Source organism: Equus asinus, chromosome 26, assembly GCF_041296235.1.
Source record: "Equus asinus isolate D_3611 breed Donkey chromosome 26, EquAss-T2T_v2, whole genome shotgun sequence".
NCBI classification, from domain to species: Eukaryota; Metazoa; Chordata; class Mammalia; order Perissodactyla; family Equidae; genus Equus; species Equus asinus.
This window is the reverse complement of record NC_091815.1, coordinates 18,348,381-18,369,053: the sequence shown is the minus strand read 5'-3', so window position 1 is coordinate 18,369,053 and position 20,673 is coordinate 18,348,381. Positions and strand designations below refer to the sequence as shown.

The 20,673-nt window shown below is 41.8% G+C and overlaps 1 protein-coding gene across 2 annotated transcripts in view; it reads left to right on the top strand.

Moving 5' to 3' along the window:
- The window catches only part of CEP89 (centrosomal protein 89), a 74,293-nt gene that overhangs the window by 50,860 nt on the left and 2,760 nt on the right, over positions 1-20,673 (top strand). For both annotated transcript variants that reach the window (XM_044760135.2, XM_044760134.2), the window contains exons 14-18: positions 147-327; positions 8,790-8,957; positions 9,570-9,711; positions 12,477-12,566; positions 17,629-17,798. In XM_044760135.2, the coding sequence (XP_044616070.1) occupies positions 147-327; positions 8,790-8,957; positions 9,570-9,711; positions 12,477-12,566; positions 17,629-17,798 (751 nt within the window). The remainder of the gene's footprint in view (positions 1-146; positions 328-8,789; positions 8,958-9,569; positions 9,712-12,476; positions 12,567-17,628; positions 17,799-20,673) is intronic.

Sequence of the window (20,673 nt, the reverse complement as noted above, 5' to 3'; positions counted from 1 at the left end):
GCCTTTGCTATTCATTTATGGATCTCTGAAAGATTTTTAAAAGCTCGCTTTTCATAAGCTGGGTCATCAGTATTACCTGGTAATCAATCATCACGTCTTGGTAAGTCTTCGGTACCAAGTCTTTATCCGTGTCTTTTGTCTTTCAGTTTCTAAGCTGACTAAACAGCTAATGCTTCTGGAAACTAAAACGCAGAGCCAGGAAAAGGAGCTAACCGGAAACAAGGAGCAATTGGAAATGTTACGTAACAAATGCCAAGAACTGAAAACACGCTTGGATGGCAAAATTGCAATGAAAGTTCATGCTTCAATCGTAAATGAATTAAAAAGGTATAAAGATTTACTGTCTTTTTAAGTTTTAATGCATCCCCAGCCAGGTCATTGCAGGCGGAGAGGAGATTGCCCATCTTTTTCTGAGTCATTTAGCTCCACCAGCACGGGTGTCCGAGACTGAGAATGCTAACTGTTTTATTAAGGACAGTGTGGCTGTCCTTTCGGGCTGCAGTCTGCACTTTGTGTGTGTGCATATGGATTTTTCCCTACTATTCCAGCCTTTATTCGTTTTAGAACCAAAGATAATTTAAAGTAGCAGAACTGGAAACCTGGATATCTAGTAATAGGGAGCTGGTTAAACGAAAGGATAGAGCCATACAAGGAAATGCAGTGCTGCCATTAAACAGAATGTCACAGAAGAATCTTTGGGGAAGTTTGGGAAAATAGCCACAGTATATCCTTGACTAAAGAGCTGGAGAGATTAGGCTACAAAACAGTATGTACAAAATAATCACAATTTTATTTAAAAAGGAACAAAGGTATTTATGTGTATGTATTAAGGTGACCCACCAGTTTGCCAGGATGTAGGAATTTTATTGCTAAAACTGGAAAAGTCCTAGGCAAACTGAGACGAGTTGATCGCTCTAGGGTGTGTGTGTGTGTGTGTCTGATGTGTATAATTGCATATGTGTGTGTATATGTCCACACACACATATAGGTATAGCTTGCATGTGTGCCATATACACACACATACCATAAGTACATAGAAAGAAGACTGGAGGAGTGGAGAAACATTCATAGAAATTCACTTTGGCAGTGAAATTATGGGTGTGTGCAGTCAGAGTTCTCCAGAGAAACAACCAATAGGATGTGCATATAGGATATGTATGTAGATATTTGGAGAGAGAGAGAGATTTGTTTTAAGGAATTGGCTCATGCCATTATAGGGGCTAGCAAATCCAGAATTTACAGGGCAGGCCAGCTGGCTGGAAACTCAGGCAGGATTTCTATGTTACAGTCCTGAGGCGGAACTCCCTTTTTGGGAAACCTCAGTTTTTGCTTATAAGGCCTTCAACTGATTGGATGAGGCCCACCCACATTATTAAGGGCAATCTGTTTTACTTAAAGTCAACTGACTGTGGATGTTAATCACATCTACAAAATACCTTCACAGCAACTCTAACTGGTATTTGACCAAACAACTGGGCAAGTTGACACATAAAATTAACCATCACAGTGGGTAGTTTAAATTTTCTCCTTTTTTTGAAACATTTTCCCAGTGTTCCATTATGAATGTATATTATTTCTGTAGTACGGGGGAAATAATTTTTTAAATGGTGAGGCTTTCAGCTCAAGATGGTTGACACGGGGGAATGAATGAGTTAGTGCTTAACTTGTGCTTCAGTAAACGCTGAAGACTACAGTTACTAGAACTCAGTGTTTTGACTATGCCATTCCGTGCTGTGTGGCCAGACCCTAGTTTACTTTTCTATTCCAGGAGAGGTAGGAAATTTTTTTCAAGTCATATTCATGTGTCAAACACCGTCACTCTTGTGGCTGATGTTTTTTCGTGGATGTGTCATAACCACATATTCTAACAGCCCCCTAGAAGTTATAAAGATACAGAAGATATAGAGTATAGAAGATAGATAGAAATTGGAAAGGAAGCCACTCATGGTGGAGGCAGTGAGAGACGTGGTCACTGAAAAAACAAACATGTCACCAGATCTCTTTTAAGTGGAAATTAAGTCAAGAGTATCGTGGCTCAGAATGAACTGGACTAGGGAGGGAATGCCTTAAATGCCGGCTCTTTGCTAAAAGGCTTTGGGCTCAGAGTTGACAGGTGGGATGAAGGATAGAATGAGGAGGATGGAGGTGGGCGGTGTTGGCCCTGATGTTTCTCTCTCGGAAGGGGCAGTGTTTGACTGGAGAGAGGGTTTGTAACATGGAAGAGGGGCGCGAATCCATCAGGGCCGGAATATGTGAGTTCAGGGAAGTGTGCAGAGGCTGTACCAAGAGCCGGTAGAAAACAGACAAATAAGGAGAAGGAAGCTCAGAGTGTTGTTTTGGCTACTACAGGTGTGAGGTCAGCCAAGGACAGCTTGGAGGTGGCTAAAGGAGCAGAAGGGCCACTGAGGCATCAGTGCACGTGCCCTCTGGTTGCTCACTTACGGAGACCCCCTCCCACGCTGGTACGTAATCGCGATGTGCCACGTGCAGGAGAGGAATGATTGATTAGCGGCAAAGCAGCTGTCAAACTCGCTCCTGCCTGGGCGAGGGTCTGAGGAGGAGTTTGGGAAACGGCTGTGCCTCAGGCAAAGACGAGGACGTGAGGCAAAGATTTTTATTTATATAGAAAAGGGTTCAGTTGAACCTGTGCTTGGTGAGCCTCTGTGTATGATGTGTGTGTTGTTTCTCCTTTCCTGGTTGACAGCGGTGCAGACAATGAATTTGGAGTGGCTTCTCCATTTCATCCAGCTCATTCTACATTCTACATTTCTAGAAAAGAAACATCTAGAATTTTTAGAGCTGAAAAATAGAAGAACCTAAATAAAGAACTCAGTAGGAGGGCTTAAGGGTAGATTACACATGGCTGAGTTGTGAAGAGTGAACTGAAAAGTAGGTCAGAAGCAAAGATCCACGGGCTGGCACGGAGTGTTCAAGGCTGCAGTGTCACTGGATCAGAGACAGGAAGCGACACAGGGCTGTATTTAATGGGGAGGAGTTGTTAGAGAGAGGATAACTGAGTCTCCCCCAGCTGCAGACAGCCGACGATGCAGGGTTGTGCTAGCCCAGCAAGCACTGGCCCGGGTGGGCAGATGCAGAGTCCCGCCCAGACCCGTCTTAGTGGAACGGCAGAGGAGGAGCGCCTTCAGGGGAGCTCAGCGACACGGGATGTGTAAGAGTCAACAGGGGATGGTGCAGTCACTCGAGTCTTAGCTTCATAGTGCTGGGAAGCAGACACAACCCTGACTGCGTAGAATTTTATTACCAGAGAAAACACCTTTCAGCAATGAAGTCAAAACAAGGATATTTTCAAACCCAAACCACCACCCGCAGACCCACATCAAAGCCAACTCTAAAAGACGGTATATGCCAGGGGGAGGAGAATGATTCAAGTGGGATGTCTGAGAAGCAAGATGGAACTAAGAGTAAAGGACAGTGGTACATATGCTGATAAATGTGAGTGAACACTGATTCTGTAAAACAATAATGATAGTCTCTTTGGGATTTAAAAATACGTTGCATTAAAATGCACAACAAGAATAACATATGGGGCGGGCCTGGTAGTGCAGTGGTTAAGTCGCACGTTCCACTTCGGCGGCCCGGGGTTTGCCTGTTCGGATCCCGGGCGTGGACATGGCACCACTTGGCACGCCATACTGTGGTAGGCGTCCCACATGTAAAGTAGAGGAAGATGGGCACGGATATTAGCTCAGGGCCAGTCTTCCTCAGCAAAAAGAGGAGGATTGGCAGATGTTAGCTCAGGGCTAATCTTCCTCAAAAAAAAAGAAAAAGAATACCCTATAATCAGGGAGGAGGGTAAATGGAGTTTGTAAAGTCTGTATCATTCAGAAGAGGATAAAGGTGGTGATTAATTTTATAATCTGAAAATATGCGTGATGAACTTTCTGGAAACATCTAAAATGGTATGGGCAAAGAAGGAATCATTAAAAAAATAATCCAAATGAGGACAAGGAAAGGTCGAACAAGTGGGAAAACAGAAAACACAAAATAAAATGTTAAATTTCAAGGCAAACAGACTAGTATTAGATACAAGAAATAGACAAATACTCTAGTTTTATTTAACAAAGACTGTCAGACTGGATGAAATAAAAAGCAGCTGTTGTGAGTCTGGTAAATTAACATTTATTAAGTAGAGCCCCGGGTGTCGGATGGTGAGCCACAGTAAGACACAGGGAAGCTGAAATAGAGACATTTATGACTCACAGGTCCTGGAGGGGGCACACCACGCCTCCACAGGGCATCAAGGCAGGGCGTGGGTGGAGACAGACACGCCTTTATCAGGGCACATGCCTGTATCAGGGTCAGTAGTGGAGTGCTTGGGTTCCCAGGCTAAGGCTAGATTGGTCAGTTCAAACCAAAAGGAGCAGGGTTTTGGTAAGCTTCGTGGGGGTCTTATCTAAGGGGCACGTGAGGGGGAGACCCTGGGAGGCGGGGGAGGATGCTCACCCCATGGGGCGCCATATCAGGAACCTACACTCACTTGTGACTCTGTGGGCAGTTATCTGGGGTATGGATTCGAGAGAGGCTGGTGTGTCAGTCCAGGGCCCCTGCCGGCCGCACAGAATGGGGACCCAGGAGCGAGATGAGGGAGCAGTTTAGCCAAACTCTCGACAGCAACTCTGTGTTGTCTTTAAGATATACATCGCGAGCGTAAAGACACAGAAAGTTCCAAAGTAAAAGGGCAGAAAAAGCTGTTCTACTCAAAAACAAACCAAAAGAAAGGTGGTAAATTCTGTTACTAGCTGACAAGAGAGATGTTTAGGTAAGAAACACTACTTATCAAAGAGGATCAATTCATAGCAATAAAAAGGCTCAATCCAGCAAGTAGCCGTTTAAATTTGCAGGCACCTAGAAATAAGTTCATGTCGATACATTTGAAAAGTGAGAAGAAACAGTCAAATTCCTTGAAAAATATGACTTGCCAAATCTGACTCAAGAAGAAAAAGAATACCTGAATATTCCTTTAATCATCAAAGAAGTTGAACACAAAGATCTGCCCTAGAAAAAACTACAGGCCTAGGGACCTTCACCAGAGAGTTCTAAAAATATTCAAGGAAGAAATAATTCCAGTCTTACATAAACCCTTCTAAAGAACAGAAAAAGAGCTAATGCTCTCTAACTCATTTCATGAGGTCAATATAACCTTGATACCAAAACCCAACAGTGATAATATAAGAAAATTACTTTTCATTTTCAGTTATGAATCTAGATGTAAAAACTCTAAAGAAAGTATTAGGAATAGACGTGAACTTCTTTAATGGTTCTATTAAAAAATAAAACTACAGTAGGTATCACACTTAGTGGTGAAATGTTGCAAGCTTTCCTCTTGAGACTGGAAACAATGCAAAGATGCCCTCTGCTCCATTTCTGAACAGCATTAACAACAGTGGTAACTAGTGCACATGGCAAAAAAAAAGAAGAGTTAAAAGGTTTGAGAAGAAAGAAATAATAGTCATTATTCCTAGGTGATATAATTCCATATGTAGAAAACAAATCTACCAATAAATCATTAGAAATAATAAGGAATTTTGTCAAAGTTGTTAGAAAAAAGTGAATTTATAAAAATTAATTGTATTTCTTTGTAGGAACAAATATGTAGAAAATGATATTTTGAAAAAGAAACGAAGAAAGGAAAGAAAGAAGGAAAGGAGGAGCTGTTTACGAAGCCTCAAACAGAAAGGAATAGAAAGATTGGCAGTACTGCTATTGGGAAAATTATAAAGCTTTATTGATAATTTCACTGGGTAGACAATTCCAAGTTTACAGGTTTTTTGGTTTTGCTAATGTTTTTTGCATTCAGTTTATAGATGTTCTCCATAGCCTCTGGCTTGCACTGAGCCTGATGAAAATCTGCTGTCACTGTTGTCTTTGTTCCTCTGAACATAAAGTATCTTTTCTCTCGAACTTTGTTTCAGAATTTTTCTTTGTCGGGGTTTCCAGCAGATTGGTTCGCATGTGCCTCTGTGTGGTTTCTTTGTTTATTCTGCTTGAGGTTGGATCACCTTCTTGGGGCTGTGGGTGTCTATTTTTCATCAAATTTGAAAATAATTTAGCTGTTATTTCATCATTATTCTATCTTTGCCTGTCACCCCTCCTCCTCCTGGGCCTGCTTGATTCTGTCCCACGGGTCTCTGATGCTCTGTTCCTTGCTTTTTCCCACTCGTTTCCCTCGTGCTTCTGTTGGACAGTTTCTATGCTGTGTCTTCAAGTTCACTAGTCTTTTTTTCTGCAGTGTCTAAACTTTTTTACTCCCATCCAGTGTATCATTTACTTCATATATTGTTTTTTCCCGTGTCTTGAAGATCCATTTGAGTCTGTCTTATATTTTCCATTTTTCTCCTCATCGTGCTGTTTTATTCTGCTTTCTTGAACAGGTGGAGCATATTTACAATAGCTGTTTAAAAACCTTTGTTTGCCAGTGCCATCGTCTCTCTCACTTCTGGGTCAGTTCTGTTGATTTTTTTTCCTCTTGATCGTGGATCATATTTTATTGTTATCTATGCTTGATTGGAAGCCGCCTATTGTAGATTTTGTGTTGTTGGGTGCTGGATTTATTGCAATGCTTTAAATAGTGTCAGATTTTGTTCTGGTGCATATTTAAGTCACTAGAGAACAGATGGATCCTTTCCAAACTCTTTTGTTAGGATAGGCCCAAAGCCACCTTTAGTCTGGGCTGGTTTAACCCCACGCAAAGGCAGTAATACCCCTCTGAGCGTTGTCTCCAGCGACCCTGCTGTACAAGGTCTTTGCGCTCTGCTGGCGGGCTCGTGTCCTATCCCCACTTCTTTGTGAGTGTCAGGACTTGTTTTGCTTGCTCGTTTTTAATGGTTCTTTCCTTAACCTCAGGCAGTTTCCTCTCACACAAGTGCAGATCAGTACTCAGCCAAAGACTTGTGGGGACCCCCCTAAAGATCTCCAGGGTCCTTTTTCTCTCTGGAACCCCCCTCCTCTCTTCCCCACAACTTCTAGCTGCTTTGGCCCCCTGGTCTCTGATCTCTGACTCCTCAACTGAGCAGTCCTCTGGATTCTGTTTGGGTCTCCCCTCCCTGTGCTGCAGGCTGGCAGGAAGCTGGAGCAATTGTAGTTCTCACCTCGTTATTTTCTCCTCTCAGGGGTCACGGTCCTGTTGGCCTATTGTCCAAAGTCTGAACACTGTTGTTACTCATGTTTGCCTGTTTTCTAGCTGAGTTTCTGTACCTCTATCTTGGCTGGAAGCAGAAGTCTTTGTATTTTCAACATTTCTCTTTAACTTTTTATCATTAATCCAGTTCAACAGTTTATCCAAAAAAAGAATAGTTAAAGTAACTTTTGATGAAAGAAATGAATTCTGGATTTTATCTGTTTTTCAGGTACAGTTGACAAAGTAACCTTAAAGTCAGGCATTGTTGTGTATTCCTGCTGCACAGGACAGGTATGAGCTCCCACTGCAGGCTCCTCTCTCTGCACACTTGACAGCACCCCGACTGCCAGGGTAGTCAGCTCACAGCACAGATGTCACAGCAAGGTTAAGTTGCTAGAAAAGTTTTGAAGCCATTCTCTCAATTTCCGTACTGATCTCGTGGACAAGTTACAAACAGCCGGAGGCGGACACCCATCTGTGGACCACTCTGAGTGGCATTGCCCTAGAGAGTCCTGCAGGTGTGCACAGAACGCAGATGACTGTGAGCCGGAAAAGGGGCACTCAGGGTGTGGTGCACTGACACAGTTAAATATTCTGCAGCCACACACACAAAGATGGCTGAGTCTGCGAGGCATAAGGACGCTAAAGTACCGCTCCCTCTGTGCACCTGTTATGCATCTTGGTTTCCTTTACGTGTGGTGCTAATACTGGCAAACTAAGCTGTAGCAGTGCATAGAGGGGTGATAACACTGCAGGGATGATTAAGGAAGGCTCCATGATGGGGGCAGGACACTGGAAATGTTCTGTTTCTTGACCCGTGTGGTAATAATGTGCGTGTTCATTTTAACTAAAACCAGTAAACTAGAAAGCATGGAAACTATCTAGAAAATTCTTGACTGGGTATTCAGGGAGCCAGCCCAGGCTGAAGTCACTGAAATTGTATGACAAGTGAGGCACACCCCAAACACATGCAACCTGAGGCCTGTTTGCCAGCCAGCCAGGAAATAAAGCCCACATGGTATCCAGAGAGGCCTCATCTCAGAATGTTGCGCAGCCTCTGTGTGCATGGCCCCACCTGCTCAGTCCTGGATATTGCATGAAAATGGACCGAGGGAACCAATGAAGAACTCACTCTTTTCTCAAGCATCATTTGGACAGAATTATGTATTGAAATTGTATGCCCTCCTTGTTCCTTTGTTTCTTTTATCATAAAAACATATAATTACTTTAGTATGAAATAAAATTTGTTTCAGTGTTAGGATTTGGGGGGCAAATATAACTGTAAAAAATTAAGCTGTCTTAAATTCCTTCTGGAAGGAATATGGTATAAATAAGCATATATATATATATATATACACACACACACACATACACACACACACACACAGACATAAGCAAAAATTGTGGAAAGAAAAAGGGGTTCGATTATTACCATCAAAGAAGTGTGTGCCCAGCCACGCCCTGTCTGCTGTTCTTTGGGAGCTCCATCCCAGGTCCTCCAGGAGCTGGGGTGGGATCTGTTTCCGCAGAGGCCTTCCAGATGACCACCAGAGGGCTGGAGAGTTGGGCTGTCTATCCCTTGCCTGGCAGTGGCTGCCTCATTTTAGCCTCGATGTACTAGAGACAAGCCTGTGATGTTTTTATCCATCAGCCAGTTGCAGAAGGAAGAAGAGAAAGGCAGCGCTGAGATGGAAGAGCTGATGGAAAAGTTGGTGGTCCTTCAAGTGCAGAAAAAGAGCCTGCTGTTGGAGAGGAACAGTCTGTCGGCCAAAAACAAAGCGCTGGAAGCCGAGCTCCGAAGGGCACAGAAAATAAATAGGTTTTTATTTTTTTTTTCTTAAGCTGTTTTTGTTAAGATTTTTAAAAAGACAATTGAAGAATATTCTATTTCATTTTCTTTATCTTTTCTTTTTCTAATATTGGCTATAAAATGGAAAAGGATAATTGAGATTACTGGATATCAAAATATAAGTACAGTAAATGCTTTTCTGTTGACCAACATTAACCATCTCAAGTCTGTAGTTCAAATATGGTTGATAGTCACCATGGTGACCCTAAGTCTCTGAAAATTCTAGAAGCTCTTTCCTAACCATTTCCCAAAAGTCTACTTTGGGATTACTGAATCCCTTTTTCAAAAATATCTTTTAGAACATGAGCCAAAAAATTAATAGAATAATATGTAATTAGACTATTAACGGTATTAAGCATTTTGTGATTCCTATCGACTTGGTTTGGGAGCAATAATTATGCTTTGTTTAAAATTAAACTCAGCTGCCTTTTCTCACCTTGAAACTTACAGAAGATTTAGGTTGCTCAAGAATAACATATAAATGCTAACATACTTGATATTTTTATAATATCAGACATTCACTATGTCCTAACCATTAAGGCTAATGAGTTTTTTATTCCACCATTTGGGGAAACTCTCTAGGCGATCTCAAAAGAAAATTGATGTCCTCAAAAAGCAGGTGGAAAAAGCCATGGAGAACGAAATGTCCGCTCACCAGTACCTGGCGAGTCTCGTCGGCCTGGCGGAGAACGTAGCCCAGGAACGTGACGGCCTCATGTACTTGGTACGTTGACTAAGTTACTTCAAGTAAACTGCCAGTCAATATGCAAACATCATTTTAAGAATTTTTTTTTTTTTACAAAATTACTGTAAAAAGTTTCATCTTTTTAAATGTCAACTGCAAATTTTTAAACTCTCCAAAATTTTATCTTTCAACCATTGGGGGAAAACGTTTTTGAAAAGTGAATAACTCAAACTTTTAAATAATAGCAAATGACATTTCAGAAGGTAAATGAGTGGAATGAGTCCATTTTCCTAAGTAGGAACAGTTGTCATTGGGTGTTTATGACACATAAAGACACATCTCTATGTTCTCTCTGTAAAGCTGTCTTAATCTATCCCTGGTTTAAAGATGGAAGATAAGAATCACAGACAGGTCGTGTATAGTCCATGTAAGGACGCAGTTTAAAGGGCACAGTAACATTCCTCCCACGCTGTTTCTGGTCGCACCAGTCCCAAGGAAGGGAACCGAGTATGTGATTGGTTGTCGCACACAATGGAGCACCACCCGGCAGTGAGAGGGACACCGCGGACACGGTTCTCGGTGTCTCCACAGTGTCTTTAAAAGATGTCTAGAGCAGAGTGTGTGGTGAAAGAAGGCAGATGCTGTGCCAAGCTGTATGCAGTGAAGAAAGTCTGAGAGGATGTCCCACAAAACGCAACAGTGAGGTGGATAACTGTATCTCTAAGTGTGAGACGACAGGCGACTTAAATCTCACTTACCTGCATTTGATGATTTTTCTACTTTGAATGCTGTTGCTTATGTACGTTTCAACGTGTTCATTTAAGCAAGTTGCAGATCTCTGGTAGTGTGGGATCAGAAGTGACAGTTTAATGGATGTCATTATGAAAGAGACGAGCAGACTTTCTGAGAGTCAGAGACGGCAGTCTTGGAAGTCACTCGGCCCTTCTTGGGTGAATGAGGCCTGGAGGGCGTGTCACGATGTGCCGCTGGCTTATTCCCGTTTGTTAGAAAGACACTCAGTTCCTCCATGGGAACATGGACCTGGGGTTCTAGCCATTGTTTATGTAAGAGGAAATACGAATAGTACACAGCTCTCAGGGGAAAATGCTGATCTTTACTTGCAATAAAAAAAACTAATTAAGCCAGTCTTGAGCTACCATTCTATACTTATATAAATGTAACAAAAAATTTTTTTAATTGTACCAGTTGCTGGTAGGAGTGTGGTAAGCCTGATTACACATTACTGGTGATTTCTAAGTCCTTCCCCCAGTGTTTGAAAAGCAGTATGACTTTGACGCAGCGTGGTAGGAGCCTTAAAAGGACACAGCCCTCCTGAGCCAGGAGTCCACCTCCTGAGAGGTCAGTGTCCCACCCCAGGTGCTGAGCTCTCTGGCATTTTCTGTAGCAATGCTGAGCGCCCGCTTCCCCTCTGGCCATGCCTCCTCGGCTTATCCACTGGAATATCAAGACGGCAGAGGGAAAGCTTGTTGAAAAATGGAAAGTGCCAAGCACACCCATTCGTCTAGCAAACCTTCATTCGGACCTGGCTGCCCTGTGTCAGTGCCACTGCAAAGGCAAAGCCGCCTGTTTGCAGGGCGGGACACGCAGATCCCCCAGGATGCAGGCCCTGTGCCTCCAAGGTGGGCCGGAGCGTCCAGCCTTCCATGATGCAGTCGAGATGCTCCCCGACCCTCAAATTTGTGGGCCCAGGATGGAAATACAAGTGGAGGCCATGAATTGTGTGTCCAAATGCTTAAAAGTTACAAATTAAGCCAACAGACTGTTAATGAAGTGTTCTCCCCTCCTGCCTTGACCTTTGCTGTTACGGCCTGAAAGCCAGGCTGGAGTCGAGAATCCTCAGACCCCTCAGTGGGGGAAGCTCCACCCACCACGAGGCACCTCTGTGGATGCACAGACACTGCTGTCCCCTTGGCGTTGCAGGCGCCTTGCCATTGGGAGCCCCAGGGCCAGGCCCTCTAGCCGGGGCTTGGGGGGTCCTGGGACTGCAGGCCATGTGCCCCTCTTTACCCCATCCTGGTCTCTTGGGCCTTGTGAGAGCCCCTTATATCTTATTTATTTTATTTTATTTGATATTGACATCTTACTTTTGAATCCTGTGTTTAGAATGGGTTTTCCATGTGACTTGTGACAAGTTATTTAATTCTGTGTGTTATTTTTCCTTCTGGAAATTCAAACTGTCACTACTAGTCTACTTTAGAACAAAAGCTCACCTTTACTCTTGTGTTTTAATTTTAGCGTTTGAACTAGTTAGCTTCAGTGCATGGTAGTTCACGGCCCATCTGGATATTAGTCTGAATCGTGCAGCTTCAATGACAGCCCTTTGGATATACTGCCCGTCACGTTTGGTTTGGAGAATGGCATTGTGCGTTCATGCTAAATTGTCCTTCATTTTATAATTATTCAGATTGCCAAAAGAAAGAAACTTTTAACTTACTCTTATGCCTTGGAGAGGATTGAAGGAATGATGTATTCCACAGGACTGAAGGAGTGAGCTGGAAACCCCGACAGCCTCTCACATTCCCCTTGTCCGGGGCTCAGATCTTACGTTTGTTCCCAGGAGGGCACCCGGCTCCTGTCCTCCTCAGCTGTTGGCGCAGGTCCTGCCACAGCCCTCACCCAGGGCATGGGCGTCTGAGGGTGGCCAGGAGAGGGCTGGACCAGCGGGGCCACTAGCAGAATGGAGATAACTTGCGAGAAGTACTCTTGGCAGAAGAACTTTGTATTGTTTTAATTTTTCTGTAAAACTGAGAGCCCATTATTTTTCTTTTCACCTTTCTTGTTAGGCTAAGTGTTTAGAAAGTGAGAAGCATGGAGTTCTCAACAAAATCATAGAAGGCAACATTCGCTTGGGAAGGTTAGAGGAAAAAGTCAAGGTAAGTGGTCGTTCAGCCTCAGCGATTCCATTTTCCAATGGGAACGGCGGCTTACTGGGATTAGATTTCTTTTTTAAGGAAAACGATACATTTTGCCTGTACGTATGCTAATCATCCACAGAGTAAAGCAGTATAGGGTTTTGCTGTCAGAAATAGCACCTCCCCGCTCATTAAATAAATTACTTTTCACTAGCACAATGAGATACCACGCAGCTGTTTAAAAAAAGAATAAGATGGAAAAATCTGCAGGCTGTGGCCTTAAGTTAATGTCCAGGCTTTATGATCAAGCCCAGCATTTGTTGGTTCAGTTAGAGAGCAGCGCTGACTGCTCTCTCTTGCTTAATCCTGATTGCACCTTCTAGGTTCTCTGCCTAAGACAGCCCTTCTCACTGTACCCACTCTCCTCCCCGTGGCCACCTCCCTCACGTGGCCTCCGTTCTCCTCCCTGTCGTCTGTGTTCTTACTGCTGGCCTCTGAGAATCCCTCCACAGCCTGACTAGCCAAACCCATCTCTCAGGCGGGGGCAGGGAGAGCACCAGCAGGCTAGAGGCGTGGGCAGAGGCAGCGAGCCTGTGGGTTTCCCAGCGCAAGCTCTGCGAGTCACCTGGCTCCAAACGTGGGGAGTACAGCTGGGGCCCCTGGGCTCAAGTGCATGCATGTGTAGGACAGAGATTAAAAGGACTTGGTAAGTGGAGACATAGATTGATGTCATTTAATATTCAAAAATTAGCAACCCAGGAAAAGAAAATCGAAATGTTGGCTGGCTGGCTGTCCATACTCATGGTATTGGGTGAACAGTATATATACATGAATAAATGTACGTTGTGAGTTCATTGGTCTTTTTTGTTTTAGGGAACATAAGGTTTAGTCCTAAATTATTTATTTTTAAAAAGTTAAACAAAATTTCACTTAAAATTGCTCAGAGCCAACTATGTGTCCTAATGCAAAGAATATATTTCCCTGTGTTTCAGAAATATTGCTTAAATAACACAAATTCTAAGTTTTGGAAGTCCCATAGCCTTGTAGGTCTTGATTTTCACGTGGTACAGACAGATGCTGCCTGAGGGGCTTTCTGGTTTCCAGTAGGGTCTGCCACAGGCAGCTGCCCTGGTCTGGATTCTGGGCCTCCCCAGGGAAGATCACTTCTCTTTAACTGAATTCAGGGAAGACCAGCATCCCCTCCAGAGCATCACTGTTCCCAGGTCTAATGGACAGCGGCACTTTGTGGTCAGGACATTCCCACCACCAGGCCAGGGTACTCCTTCCCTGTGTGGCCCAGAGCAGCTCCACTCCCACCCTCAAATGTGGGCTTTTAGGCACAATGCTACTTGAAGAAAAGGGCTCCTTTGCTAACAGGAAAGTTGAAAATGCCTGCATTAGTCCCACACTCAGAACCTAGGGAATTTATCCTGTGGCTTCTGGTGGTACATATGACTTAATTTAACCATCCAGGCTATGGAGTTGTGTTGACATAAAATATCAGATATTCCTAGCGAGTTATCTTGTTTTTCTAGGCATTTGATTTGTGTGACATAAATGCTGTATCACAGAATGTTCACTGTTAGACACAGTTTTAAAATAAATAAGGCTATGGTGAATTTAATCTTAAAGGACACTTGATTGTCATGATCTGAACACTAAGCAGGATAAATAAAAAATCCACACCTAGACACATTGTAGTGAAACTGCAGAACAGCGAAGGCAGAGGTAAACTCTTAAAAGTGGCCAGCGGGTGAAAATGTGTTCTTGCCCATTTTGCACCTATGGGTAAAAAGTTAAGAAATTTGACAGTCCTGAGGGCTTGGCAATGACATGAAGCAGTGGGAACCTTTCTGCCTTGCTGTAGGGGCTGGAATTGGTTCAAATGTTTAGTAAAGTAGGACATTCACGTAGCTTACAATCCAGCCATTCCTCCCTTGCATATATACTCGTCCAGGTGAGGAAACTCTTACACGAGTGCGCCAGAAATCACGTAAAGAAACGATCATGCAGCCTTGTTCATAATTGTCCCAAATGAAAAAACCCAAAATCCATCAACAGTGGAACAGATAAATAAATTGTGATGCATTCGTAAAAGAATACCTAACAACAGTGAAAATGAACAAATTGTATTTATAATAATTGTGGGTGAATCTCACAAACATAATATTGAAAGAAAGAAGCTCAACACAGTGAATACCTGTAATATGATTGCCTTTATATAAAGTTTAAAACAGCAAAATTAAATTGTTTGGTGCATACATAGACTGGAACACTAAAAATGAAAAGTGGAGAAAAGATTATAGCAAAAATGAGATTAATGATTTTATCTAAGGGGTTGGGACACTTGGGGACTTCCTGGATACTGATAATGTTCTATCTGAAGGTATATCCCAAGCATCTAGAATAGCACCTGGCACATAATATTCAATAAATTCAATAACTGGGGAATTAAATAATACATTTTACAGTTTTAAAAATTCAACAAAATCAAAAGCAGTGTACGAAACACATCATAACTCTGCATCAGAAAGGCTGGAAGGAATGCACCATACTATTAATGATGGGACTCCGCGTGGACGTATTATGAGTAATAGTGAGCAATTATGGGTTTTGAGGTTTTTTCTGGTTTTCCTGTTGGCTTTTATTTCTGAAAGAAAAGGTCTGATCTTCAGAGTGGTTGGCCTTGCCTTGGGAATCCATCTGCTCGTCTGCACAGGAATAGTAAAAAGGGCCCCCAGCCACCCAGAGAGGAAACCTGTGATTCGGATCAGGTTAGACAGGGTGGAATCTCTGGTGAATTGAAGAGGAGAGACCTGGAAACAGCTTGAGAACATCCAAGGTTGACATCTCAGGAAACCCCATCAAAACAGGACTCGTAAAAATGAAGATGTCACCTTGGAAGTCAGGGCTATGGCGAGCTCTGTGAAGCTCAGAGCTGCAGGCAGAAACCTTTTCTGCCCCAGGCTGGACTCAGAGAGCTGGATGCAGAGAGTCAGAGAAGGGGAGATGAGAGGTGGTGCCTACAGCTTGGAGGGCCACCCTGACCCAGCCAACTGTTGCTCCCACCCTCCCAGGAACCTCGTCTCATCCCAGAGGAATACAGTGGCCTCCATACAAAAATACTTTAAGAAAAAGGAAGAAAAATAGAAGTATACTTTCCTCCACATGATGAAAATGCATCAGAAAATGTTGCCACAGAGGAGATCAGAATTGTAACTTGTACTCCAAAGTGAATTAGTAGGAAGGTAGGTAGCTAAAAATAAAGCAGTCAAAGCTAGGAAGAAACACCACAAAGCAGAAACACAGGAGCCTCGAGAAGAGATGGCCAAAGGATGGTGTGAAACAGGACTGATACAACACGGGAAAGAGATGGAAAGAAAAACGCATTTCAGAAATGTGGATTAAATTACAAGGAGCACAAAGCTATCATAAAAGCACGATAAGGGACATAAAGGATGGAAATGAGGAAGGCAAAGACAGGTAAGCAGAAATAAAGATATAAAAAGAGTTCAGTAGAAAGTGACGGAGCTCCAGAATACCTGTTGCTGGAGTCTCTGAAGAAGAAACCAAACAGGGGAACTTACTCGGCTCCAAACTGCAATTCATAAAATCTTTTCTGAAACAAAAGACTTGAATCTACATATTGAAAAGGCATATTATGTACCTAGGAAAAATGACCCAGAATGGACCCAGAAAATTGACACGAAAAGCTATGACTTTAAGATTAAAAAAAAGAATACCTTGAACGCTCAGACAAAAGACCAAGATGTAAGAAAAAGAAAGCCATGTTCACACTTTTCAACAGCAACACTGGATGCCAGAGAACTGTGGAATGCCACCGGTAACTATTCAGAGAAGGAGAGTGTGAGCCAAGGATGTTTCCATCCAGCAATCTGCTCTTCAGACAGTTTTGACCTTGTAAGAACCTTGTTCTTGTAAGGGTCCACCAACCTGAGTTCAGCCAGCCGAGAAATGATGGGGCACACTTTGGAAAACTGTGGGCAGTGAGCAAAGAATATGTTTGACTGTGAACTAAGACTTAAACAAAGCAGGGATAAAGCCAAGAGAAGAGAATGTAAATGTTTTCTCACGGTGTAGGAATAATACAACCAAGGAAAAGGTCTTTATATCTGCCAAGATAGAATTCAGGCCAAAAGCACTAAAGGAGACAAAAAAAGAAGAAAAGGAGGGGCCTTCCTAATGCTGAAGACTACAGTTAATAATATATAGTAGTTATGAATATCTATGTACTAAATAACACAGAAGCAAATTTAAAAGTATAAACTATAGGGGATAAAAAAGGGGAATGGAAACTTAGTAGTAAAAGGATTTTTAACCCACCCATCTTGGTCCAAGACAGATCAAGAGATTAAACAAAAGGAACTAAGCACTTAGAAAGTTTAACAACATAATCTATAAGGTTTATTTATGTGAATATATACACAGAAGAGTCACAAAATTTGATCATAGATTGGGTACCAAAAAAACCCCTCAATTAACCCCTGAAGTGGAAATAAGGCAAATATTTGTTGATCAAAAGGATGAAAACCAGAAATTAATAAACAAAACAAAAAGCAAAAAATGTTCTTTCACCTAGAAATATAAAAATTGCAGTAAACCAATTCTTGGGTCAGAGGGGGTGTATAAATTCAATGTCATAATTTCTAAAGAGAATTGAATCTATGTGAACTACAAGTCAGAATCTTGCTTTAGAAATTCTAGAGGAAAATTCATAAGCTTAAATACTGTACAATAAATATGTAAGGAGGCAAGCCAATGTATCAAGCTTTTATCTCAGTCATCTTTTTACCAATAGAGTGTGACAAACCTTGCCAGGTCCTTCTGTTTTAATTTTATTCATAGTGTCTAAAAAACTAGGCATGATACAAATTAGAAATTAGGTTTTGTTATACTTGAATGACTTTTATGATCCAGACTTGCCCTCCCAGATCACACCTATCCAGAGCTCACTCAGCTCGTGGGCTCCGACAGCCCGAGAAGGAGAATAGGAGATGCATCCAGGAGGCCTTCTGCCTGGGCCACAGACATCCCCTCACTCGCCCGCCTCCTCCCCCCACAGGGCTACAAGAAGCAGGTGGCACTGAAGCTGGGTGACATCAGTCACCACCTGACAGAGCAGGAAGAGGACTTTGCCAGCAGGACAGCTCAGTACCGGCAGGAGATGAGGCACCTCCATCGGATGCTGCAGGACAAGCAGGATGTCCTGGACAAGGCGCTGCAGCAGAAAAGGTAGGGCCGCCCCAGCCCTGTATCACATGTTTGCTTTTTGAATGTTTGGCAGAATTTTCCAGTAAAACCCTCTGGACCTGTTTTGTTATTTGATTGTTTATTTTTATTTTTACAGTTTGTAGTTTTATGTCAATTTAATATTGGCCTTGACTTTTATTTGCTCCTCATTTTCTTTTTAAGTTTTTTCCCCAGCAATTAATTGTGTAAGCTTAAGATATGACACACATACAATGTGATGCTTTGATACACGTATGCATTGTGAAATGATTACCACGATAAGGTCACACATCCTTCACCTCACATAATTGCTGTTTTGTTGTCGTGGTGGTGGGGAGAACATTTACAATCTGTGCTCTTAGCCACTTTCAAGCGTACAGTAAGGATTGTTAACTCCGGTCCCCACGTGGTAGATGAGAGCCCAGCTCCGCGTCGTCCTTACTCCCTCCTTGGGAAATCCCTGTTGCTGAACATGGGGCTTCCTAAGTCAATCCAGTCCTCTAAGTGTCCTTCCCTTTTTTCTCCTCTTTTGCATCTCTGATATTTTTGTTTTATTCCATTTTCTTGGGAGATTTTATAAATTTTTTATCAAATGGTTTATTTGTGCTATTATGTTTTTTCTTTTCTGAGAACTTTAAAATCTCTGATCATTCCCTTGTGGTAAGATCCTAAAAATAAGATTTTGGGTGCATTATGCTCTGTGGATGTAAGGTTCTCCATTGGTCACGCCTTCATCCTTTAAACGTGTGATAGAGGCAGTGCTGCCGGTGTACTGAAGACAGTGGGGAGTATCGTGTGCTGTGTGCGGTGAACTTGGTGGTCCCTCGCATTGTTTCGGTCTCACCCTTAAGTCCGCCTTTTCATAATGTCTGTTGTCTTTGACAGACTGGAATATAAACTGCTGCATGCAGAAGAGTCATAATGACGCTCAGATGTGATTTTCTTCATGTTATAGAGGGATCCATGTATTGGATGCCATGCAGAATGCACATTCATACTTATGTTTCCTATCAGCCTGGTGCTTCTTAATGCCGGCAAACGAAGTCTTATCTAACATGGTTTCTGTCGTCACGGAAGTTCTTGCCACCATTAATGGTCACTTTGTAAAAAGTTGGGCCAGTACCAAGTTTCTTGCCAGACAGGAGGTTTAGAACTGCATTATAATAAAATGGAATTTTGCTTTTCACTCTCTCCTTTATTCAATTTTTTGCCCTTTAATGGTTTGGAAGTTACACATTCTGTTTCTGTTCTTTTAGTGGTTACCTGTGAACTTTCACCATGGATACTTTAAAAAAAATCTAAATTTAATCAGCGTCTCTACTTTTTCCCCCCAAATGCAAGATCTAATGCTCTAATCTAATTATTTCCCACTCAGTTTATATGCTGTTGTTGTCTGGTGTCATTATTTGTAGATATAGATATGTGAAAGTAGAAAACAAAGATCTATTTTATATCATTACTTTTAGCCCCAGAAATTAAAAGTTACTAGTTTTTATATAATTGTTTATTTTGATTTACCCACAGTTTACCAGTTTCTTTGCTTACTATCCTTTCTTGCATCTCAGACCCTATTTCTCAGATTATTTTCCTTCTTCCTAAAGTACATCCTTTAGAAGTTTCTTCAGTGAGAGTCTGTTGGGAGTAAACTTTCTTAATTTTTATGTATCTGAAAATGTCTGCATTTTGTGCTCATCCTTATAAGATGATATTTGCTGGTGCAGAATTCTACCTTGATAGCTTTTTCTCTCGGCATATTCCACTGTCTTCTCTGTTTGATTGTTGCTGTTGAGAAGTCTTTTCTCATTTTCAAAAATAGGTGGTCCATCTTTTCTTGCCTCTTTCAAGATGTCCTCTGTGTCTTGTATTCTGCAGTTTCATTATTATGTGTTTAACTGTGAATTTCTTTTTACTTATCTACTTGGTATAAGTTATTCTCTATATCTGTAATTTTGTCTTTCATTAGTTCTAGCAAATTCTCAGCCATTCTCTCTTAAAATCTTCTTTTCCCCTATTCTGTCTAAATTTCATTCTGGAACTCAGATTAAATATATATTAGACCTTCTCATTGAATCTTCCACATACTTTATCTTTTAAATTTTCCATCTCCCTGTGTTTCTGGTAATTTTTTCTGCTCACTACTCCTGTTTACTAAATCTCTCTTCAGCTGTGTTCAGTGCACTGTTTAACCAGTCACTGAGTTTTTTATTTCAACTGCTATATTTTTCATTTTCAGAAGTTCAATTTGGTTCTTTTGAAAATATGCCTAGTTGTGTTTAAAATTAAGTTTTTGAGTTTTGCTTATCTTTAATACATTTGTTATTTCTTTGAATATTTCATTCATAGTTGTTTGATATTCTATATATGACAATTCCAGCACCTGAAATTTGGGGGACTTAAATCTAGTTTTGTTAACTCTTGCCATATTGGCTTATTTCCTCCTGTGTACAGTAAGTTTTTTACTATGAACTCATATGTGGTTGAATTTAATCTGTGGAATCCTGAGGGCCTGGATTGAGGCTGTTTTTCTCCAGAGAAGATCTGCATTTGCTTCTTTGGTTCCAGACAATATTTCTGTGGCTGGAGCCACTTTAATTTTATTATTAATTTTGAAAATAGGCTATAGTAATGCTTTTTTAAAAAATACAAAAGGACTTAAAACAATCCACAGTGCCATTATACGTTTATGATGTATAACTTGTTAACATCATCTGTTTTTCTGAACTGCATTCTGGGTGGTTTCCTCTGCTCAGTATTCCAGTTTACTGATTCTCTCTTCAGCTGCATCAAATGAACTTTTAACTCATCCATTGAGTTTTTTTCCCTGATTGTCTCAAAAAAGTCTTTTTACTCCTGGTTTACTCCAGTCAGGGCCTGGGAT